This window comes from Otolemur garnettii, unplaced genomic scaffold (assembly GCF_000181295.1).
Source record: "Otolemur garnettii isolate 467f Iridium unplaced genomic scaffold, OtoGar3 scaffold00003, whole genome shotgun sequence".
Lineage (NCBI taxonomy): Eukaryota > Metazoa > Chordata > Mammalia > Primates > Galagidae > Otolemur > Otolemur garnettii.
The window spans coordinates 43,995,740-44,004,585 of record NW_003852398.1 but is presented as its reverse complement, the minus strand read 5'-3'; the positions used below and the strand labels follow the sequence as shown (position 1 = coordinate 44,004,585).

Here is an 8,846-nt window from a genome sequence, read left to right as displayed (position 1 = left end):
CATCTCATCAGATGAAAGGTCTTAAGAGCAAAACTGATGTTTCTGTAAAGAAAAAGAAATCTTCCTGTGGACTGAATCATTAGCTCCTACCCAAGAGTTTCCAACATCCTAGCCTGGCATATAGTTTTCAAATTTGCCCAACTAGACCCCACAATTGTTAAGTCAATTCCTTGAAATAAATCTCTTACTATGTACACATATGTGTATACAAATATTTATATATGTATACACGTTGGTACATGTATTCGTCTCTTTTTTTTCTTGATATAGGCATCTACAATTTTCTACTGCCATACCAATGTTAACAAAATTAATGGTAGAACAAAGCCCATTATGTGGTCTTTGTCCTTGAAAAATTCATAATTTAAGGAATACAAAAAGTTAATATTATAAATTAGATACAGTGGCAGTATATTATCGTAATGCTTAATTTTTGATGTCAATTTGACTGGGTTAAAGGATACCCAGAAACCTGGGAAAACATCATTTCTAGGTATGTCTGTGTCTGTGACAATGTTTCTAGAAGATACTGGCATTTGAATGAGTGGACTGAATAAGGAAGATCTGCCCTCACCCAAAATGGACAGGCCCTCACCATCCAATTGGTTGAGGGCTCATAGAACAAACAGGCAGAAGAAAGGCAAATTTATTCTTATATTTCTTTATTTCTTATTTATTCTTATGGAGCTGGGACCCCACCTTCTCCTGCCCTTAAACAGGACTCTGAGACTTGTGCCAGCAGGTCCCCAGGATCTCAGACTCAGACTTAGCTATGCCACTGGCTTCCCTGTTCTCTAGCTTGCTGATGGCATGTCATGGAAGTTTTCAGTCCCCCTAACCAACTGAAACAATTCCTATAATAAATCTCCTCTAATATATCTCTATTTATCTATCTATATCCTATTGGTTCTGTTTCTCTGAAGAACCCTAACCAATATAATGTCCAATGAGTAGTATTCAAGAAACTTATTAATAAACAGAGATCTCTGTTGACTTAAAGAATGCTCAGGGTAGGCACTATGTAGGAAACAACAAGGGTCAAGAATGGACTGCTTGGTTGAACTGAAGTTACACATCATCCATTAAATTTCAATTGTTTCATTGGCTATTTACTTATAACATGTTCCAAAATTCCACTGAGTAATTACACATTCTTCCTGAAATGCTATGAAAACAATACAAAAACAAAAAAATTAACTTATAGTTTAGAAAGCTTGACAGATTGAATTTCTCTCCACATCTTCAAGTGGTATGATCTTTGAAAAACTCCATACTACTTTAAGCTTCGAGAGTCTTAGCATGTAAAATGGGGATAATATTACACATCCTTTCTGCCATAAAGTCATAGTGAGAAATAAATGAAATATAATAAGGTTCTTATCGTGGTATTTTTCACAGAGGAAGTGTTCAATCAATGTTATATGAATGCAAAATCATCTCCATAGTTTTAAAAATAATGCTACTAAAAATGAAAGTCAAATAACACTAAAGTTCAAATAAGAGGAAGTACCCTAGATACACACATACATATCAAATCAATGTTATAAGGTAATTTTTAGAAATTAGTTTTTGTCTTTAAAACAATTATTTTACTTGGATTCTGAAACCAGACCAGACTTTTACATTCTTACCATTTCTACTTTGTGTAAGAATACTCAGACTATAATTTATAAATGAATATCCTTTATATATAAGAAATTTGCCATGGAAAAATATTTTATATCATCTGAAAAGTATGTTCTGTATTCATATTGTGGTACCTTGAGGAGTATCTTTAGGAGGAGAATATTTCTTCTTCTTTACAGTAACACCTTTACTTTTCACTGGTCTAGTTCCTGGTGATGCTCTAATAATACAACATATTTCTGATGTATTTGAAGGCAACTGAAAAGGAAAAAAAAGCAGATACTGCACAATTACTCCAATACAAAAACTGTGTTTATATACTGATTTATTTCAAATGCAAATAGTCTCAATATCCGTATTTCATAGATATTAACAGCAAGCATTTATTAAATGCTTACTCACTCCAGACAAGTTAAATTGAAATCATTTCCACTCAGATCAGGAACCAGGCAAGGCTGTCCACTGTCTCCATTGCTTTTTAACATTGTAATGGGAGTCTTAGCCATTGCAATCAGGCAAGAACGATCAAGCATATCCATATAGGGTAAGAGGAGATCAAACTTTCACTCTTCGTAGATGATATGATTGTATACCTGAAAAATCCCAGGGATTCAACTACAAAACTCTTAGAAGTGATCAAGGAATACAGTAGCACCTCAGGTTAAAAAATCAATACTCACAAATCTGTAGCCTTTATATATACCAATAATAGTCAAGCTGAAAAAACAGTCAAGGACTCTATTCCTTTTACAGTAGTGCCAAAGAAGATGAAATGTTTGGGAGTTTACTTAACAAAGGACGTGAAAGATCTCTATAAAGAGAACTATGAAACTCTGAGAAAAGAAATAGCTGAAGATGTTAACAAATGGAAAAACAGGGCAGTGCCTATGGCTCAAAGGAGTGGGTCTCTGGCTCCATGTGCCAGAGGTGGCTGGTTAAAACCCAGCTCCGGCCAAAAACTGCAAAAAAAAAAAAAAAAAAAAAAATGGAAAAACATACCATGCTCATGGCTGGGAAGAATCAACATTGTTAAAATGTCCATACTACCCAAAGCAATATACAATTTTGATGCAATCCCTATTAAAGCACCACTGTCATACTTTAAAGACCTTGAAAAAATAACGCTTCATTTTAGATGAAATCAGAAAAAACCTCAAATAGCCAAGACATTACTCAGAAATAAAAGCAAATCAGGAAGAATCACGCTACCAGACTTCAAACTATACATTACTCAGAAATAAGAACAAATCAGGAGGAATCACACTATCAGACCTCAGATTATACTATAAATCAATGGTGATCAAAACAGCATGGTACTGGCACAAAAACAGAGAGGTAGATGTATGGAACAGAACTGAGAACCAAGAGATGAACCCTGCTACTTACCGTCATTTTCTCTTTGATAAGCCAGTCTAAAACATTCAGGGCTTAGGGAACAATAGGAAAAAGACTCCCTATTTAACAAATAGTGCTGGGTGAACTGGCTGGCGACCTGTAGAAGACTTAAACTGGACCCAAACCTTTCACCACTAACAAGTCTAGACTCAGACTAGATAAAAGATTTAAACTTAAGACATGAAACTACAAAAATACTTGAATAAAATGCAGGGAAAACTCTTGAAGAAATTGGCCTGGGAGAATATTTTATGAGGAAGACCCCCCGGGGCAATTGAAGCAACACCAAAAATACATCGCTAGAATCTGATCAAACTAAAAAGCTTCTGCATAGCCAAGAACACAGTAAGTAAAGCAAGCAGACAGCCCTCAGAATGGGAGAAGATATTTGCAGGTTATATCTCCAACAAAGGTTTAATAACCAGGATCCACAGAGAACTCAAACTTATTAATAAGAAAAGAACAAGTGATCTCATCTCAGGGTGAGCAAGGGACTTGAATAGAATTGACTCTGAAGAAGACAGGTGCATGGCCTACAGACACATGAAAAAATGATCATCATCCTTAATCGTTAGAGAAATACAAATCAAAACCCTATTGAGATATCATTTAACTCCAGTAAGATTAGCCCACATCACAAAATCGCATAACCATAGATGTTGGCGTGGATGTGGAGAAAAGGGAACACTTCTGCACTGCTGGTGGGAATGCTAACTAATACGTTCCATTTGGAAAGAAGTTTGGAGATCACTTAGGGATCTAAAAATAGACCTGCCATTAGATTCTGCAATTCCTCTACTAGGTATATATCTAGAAGACCAAAAATCACTTAATAACAAAGATATTTGCACCAGAATGTTTACTGCAGCCCAATTCATAATTGCTAAGTCATGGAAGAAGTCCAAGTGCCCATAGACCCACGAATATATTACTAAATTATGGTATATGTAGACCACGGAATATTATGCAGCCTTAAGAAAAGATGGAGACTTTACCTACCTCCATCTTTACCTTTATGTTTACATGGATGGAGCTGGAACATATTATTCTTAGCAAAGTATCTCAAGAATAGAAGAAAAAGTATCTAATGTACTCAGCCCTACTATGAAACCAATTTATAAACACCCACACTTTCATATGAAAGCTATAACCCAACTACAGACCAAGATGAAGGGGAAAGAGGAGGGGGAGGGGAGAGGAAGAGGGAGGATGGGTTGAAGGAAGGCATTTGGTGGGACCACACCTATGGTGCATTTTACAAGGGTACATGTTAAATCTACTAAGTGTAGAATATAAATCTTAACACAATAACTAAGAAAATGAGGTGAAGGCTTTGTTAAATTCAAATTGTATATAAAACCAGCACATGGTACCCTATAATTGCATTAACGTACACAGCTATGATTTAATAAAAAAATAAAAATTAAAAAAAAAGAAAGAAGAAAAATGATCTCAGAGGCATGGCACAAAGAGGAAGAAGGGATGGTAAGCAGGGTAAGCAAATTTAAATTTGTCTAAATAGAATAATGGTTATAATGCTAATTATTATAATTTGGGGGCAAAAAAAGGACGAAACCAAAAACAAAGTATATAAGCTTGGATGTAAAGTGTACCGTAAAACAAAGTACATAAGCTTGGATGGGATGACTGTAGCTAAACACATTCTAAGGTTTTTTTTTATTTTTCAGCAACAGAGTTGAGTTACTATTTAATCTTTAGACTTTACTAACTTAAATATACCTGGTAAAATTTAAAGGATGGCTATGATTAAAACCAAAATAGAGAGTATAAATTTCAAATCAGTAAGTGAAAAAAAATAGAATGAAAGAAGTTTAAAATATTTTTCAATGAATTAAAAATTGTTAAGAAGTAAAAGCAAGCATATGAAATGGGATAAAAAGAAATAAAAATTAAGATGGCAGAAAGAAGTCCAAATACATCAATAACCATGATACATATAAATGAACTAAACATGAAAGTTAAAATACAGAGACTGTCAGACTGAAAGGAAAATCCAGCTATTTACAAGAGACCCATCCGAAAGGGTAGTAAAAGATGTACCAAGCAAACACATAAAGAAAACTGGAGTGGCAATACTTACGCCAGACAAAACAGAATGCAAGACAAAAGAAAATATTATGTGTAAAGAGACTTGTTAAAAGAATGAAAACACTTTCAATTCACCAGAAAAATATAAGAATTTTAAACATACATGAAATTAATAAAGTACCTTAAGATATATAAAGCAAAATAATATATAGGCCTATATGAAGAAACTAACAAATCTGCAATCATAATAGTGGCTAATTTCAATATATTCCTCTGTATTAGTTATTACTAGAGAGATAAAATATTAGGAAAGAGAGAAAAATTGAAAAACAAAATTGACATGTTTTATTTAATTGACATATGGAAAAACTTCACCTATCAACAATTACAGAATAAACATTTTCAAACCCACAAAACATTTCATAAAAACCAGGTACTTAAGCTATAATGTATCTGTCAACAAATTTCAAAGACTCCATATCAAGGATGGATTACTTTCTCTGGTCATAAATAATGTAATTAAGTTAGAAGTGAAAAATATAAGTTAAAGATCCTCATACACTTGGAATTAAAAAAAAATTAAATCCACATTTCTAAGGAACTTCTGGGTGAAAAGAGAAATTATAATGGAATTTTATTTTGTTTTTTGAGACAGAGTCGTACTTTGCTGCCCTCAGTAGAGTACCATGGTATCATGGCTTGCAGCAACCTCAAACTCCTAGATTCAAGTGATCAATCCTCTTGCCTCAGCCTCCCAAGTAGCTGGACCTAGAGATACCCACCACGATGCCCACTATTATTAGAGATGGGGGTCTTACTCTTGCTCAGGCTGGTCTTGAACTCCTGAGTTCAAGCAATCTACCAGCCTCAGCCTCCCAGTATAATGGAATTTTAAAATACTTAACCCTAATACTGAAATTATAACGTAACAAACTTGAATACAGCAAAACCAGTACTAAAGATGTATAAGTTCAAAGAAAATAGCAGACGTCAATAAAGATAAAAGCAGAAATTATTGACATGCAAAGGTAAAAGACACAATAGATGGGATTAACAGTCACAGATTATTTCTTTGAAACAGATTAAGAAAATAGATAACCCTTTGGGAAGACTAATTTTTTTTTTTACAAGACTAATTTTTAAAAATATAAGTAATATTACAAATGAAAAAGAGGTGAATGGATACAGACACAACTAGGATTAAAAATATAACAGAAGACTATAAACAACTTTAATAATAATCACTTGAATAATTTATGCAAAGCATACCCATTCTTGGAATATATAACTTTCTAAAACTAACTTAAGGAGAAATAGAGATTTGATAGAATGCTATAGAGAAACTGGATCTGTAGTTACATCTTTCCACAAAGGAAAAACCAGGCCTAGATGGGCAAGTTCTAATAAACTTTCAAGTAACAGATAATTCTTATATAAATTATAAATTCTTCAAGAATACAAACAAGGACTACTCCTAAAATCATTCTATGAGGCCAACAACTTTAATACTAAAACCAGACAAGAAAGCCACTAGGAAATCTCTTTCAAGAACATAAATAGAAAAATCCAAGATAATAGTCCAAAAGATAATAACTAAACCCATTCTTGTAGGAGCTTGTAGGAAGGCTGTTGTAGGAGAACAAAAGTAGGGGAGTGCCTTTCACGTGGTTTTTCTAATATATTAATAAATAAAAGGTTATTTTAAAAATATTTTTATTCGAGATAGCATTTCACTCTGTCATAGTGGCTGAAGTGCAATAGTATGACCACAGCTCCCTGTGGACTTGAACTCCTGGTCTCAAGAGACCCTCCGGCCTCTGCCTCCTGAGGAGCTGGGACTACAGCCACCATGCCTGGCTACAATGTTATTTCAATAATGAAAAATCAGTTTATTTTATCATATTAGTATATTAAAAGAGGGAAAATAATATAAATCTCAATATATACAGACAAAGCATTTAATAAAAATCATACTCTCTTCATAGCAAACTAGAAATAGAAGGAAAATTCTTAACCTTGTAAAAGATACTGGCAGTCTTAAGTATTGTTTCTTAATGCTTTCTGGTTTTTCCTAGAGAACATGCACTCCCTGGCCCCCTTGTGGCTCAGAAAGGCCATGTGACCATTTCTGGCCAATGAATTTTGACAGAAGTAATGAATGTCACTTCCAGGTCAGAATATTTAATTGCCAATCTAAGAAGGCCATCCAGAGCTTTCTTTTTTTCAATAGCACGGTTTCTAGCAACATACAAAATGGTGGCTGTTCTGTCAGCTACAATGAGTAAAGCTCTTATTCAACTCCACAGAAGAATAGCATGAGCAAGAAGTGAACCTTTATTATTTTAGTCATTAAAATTTTTCACGTTGGTTTTTACCACATTTGTCCTGCTTAGTATAATTTATAAAATAATTTGCACATGGGGTTTTTTTTTTGAGACAGAGTCTTTTTTTTTTTTTTTTTTTGAGACAGAGCCTCAAGCTGTCTCCCTGGGTAGAGTGCTATGGCTTCACTGCTCACAGCAACCTCCAACTCCTGGGCTCAAGTGAGTCTCCTGCCTCAGCCTCCCAAGTAGCTGGGACCACAGGTGCCCACCACAATGCCCGGCTTTTTGGTTGCAGCCATTATTGTTGTTTGGCAGGTCCGGGCTGGATTCGAACCTGCCACCTTAGGTGTATGTGGCTGGCGCCTTAGCCGTTTGAGCCACAGGCGTCAAGCCTGGAGACAGAGTCTTAAGCTGTCACCCTGTGTAGAGTGTCATGATGTCATAGCTCAAACTACCCTGCAACTCTTGGGCTCAAGTGATCCTCTTGCCTTAGTTTTTCTATTTTTAGTAAAGCCAGGGGTCTTGCTTTTTGTTCAGGCTAGTCTCGAACTCATGAGCTCAAAGTATCCACCTGCCTCAGCCTCCCAGGGTGCTAGGATTATAGGTGTAAGCCACCACAGCTGGCCAATAAACTTTTATCTTAATAACAGTTGGGAAAGAATTTCACTTCAGATCCTAAAGAAATATGTTGTACTAGCGGCCCTATCCCAGACAATAAGGTACAATTCACATGGAAGAATAAAACTTCTCATTATTCACAGATGGTATGATTCTTGACATAGAAAATCCAAAAGAACATACAGACATATATTAGCATTAATAAAATTTAATATGGTTCCTAGCTATATACAAATCAATTGTATATTTACTCCATCAATAAAAAGTTAGAAAACATAATTTATAAAAAGGAATAACGTACAATAATGTCAAATAATATAAAGTGCCTAGGAATATAGCCAATGAAAAAATTGTAAAATTATACTGGTTAAAAAAACTCTATTGACAAATATTATAGAACACTTATATAATGAAGGAATAAACCATGTCCATTAAATGAAAAGTTTAATAGGGATTTCAGTTCTGAAAAATAAAAAGAAAAGTAAGTAGAGGAATGAATGACACAAACCTCAGGATAGAAAGCAGAATTCTGGGAAGATGACTGACTGGTAGCAACCCTTGTCAGAGGCTCCTGAGCAGAGGAAGAAAAACTGGATGGAATCAAACTCTATGAAGCCGAAGATGGGGAGCTGAGCCAAGAAAGAAGTTTGGCAAGCTGTAACTCCAAGGAAGGGCATTCAAGAAAACAGGTACATATACCACAGTTTGTTGATCCATTCATGGATCGATGGGCAACACCATGGAATACTATGCAGCCATTAAGAAGGATGGAGAGTTTACATCCTTCATGTTCACATGGATGGAGCTGGAGAATGTTCTTCTGAGCAAAGTATC

At 34.8% G+C, this 8,846-nt stretch overlaps 1 protein-coding gene across 1 annotated transcript in view; it reads right to left on the bottom strand.

The window, feature by feature from the left end:
- Positions 1-1,113: 1,113 nt before the first annotated feature.
- MEIKIN (meiotic kinetochore factor) overlaps positions 1,114-8,846 on the bottom strand; it is a 93,787-nt gene continuing 86,054 nt past the window's right edge. The window contains exons 13-14 of the mRNA XM_023514754.1: positions 1,761-1,884; positions 1,114-1,157 (exon numbers count right to left, since the gene is read on the bottom strand). Of these exons, the coding sequence (XP_023370522.1) occupies positions 1,114-1,157; positions 1,761-1,884 (168 nt within the window). The remainder of the gene's footprint in view (positions 1,158-1,760; positions 1,885-8,846) is intronic.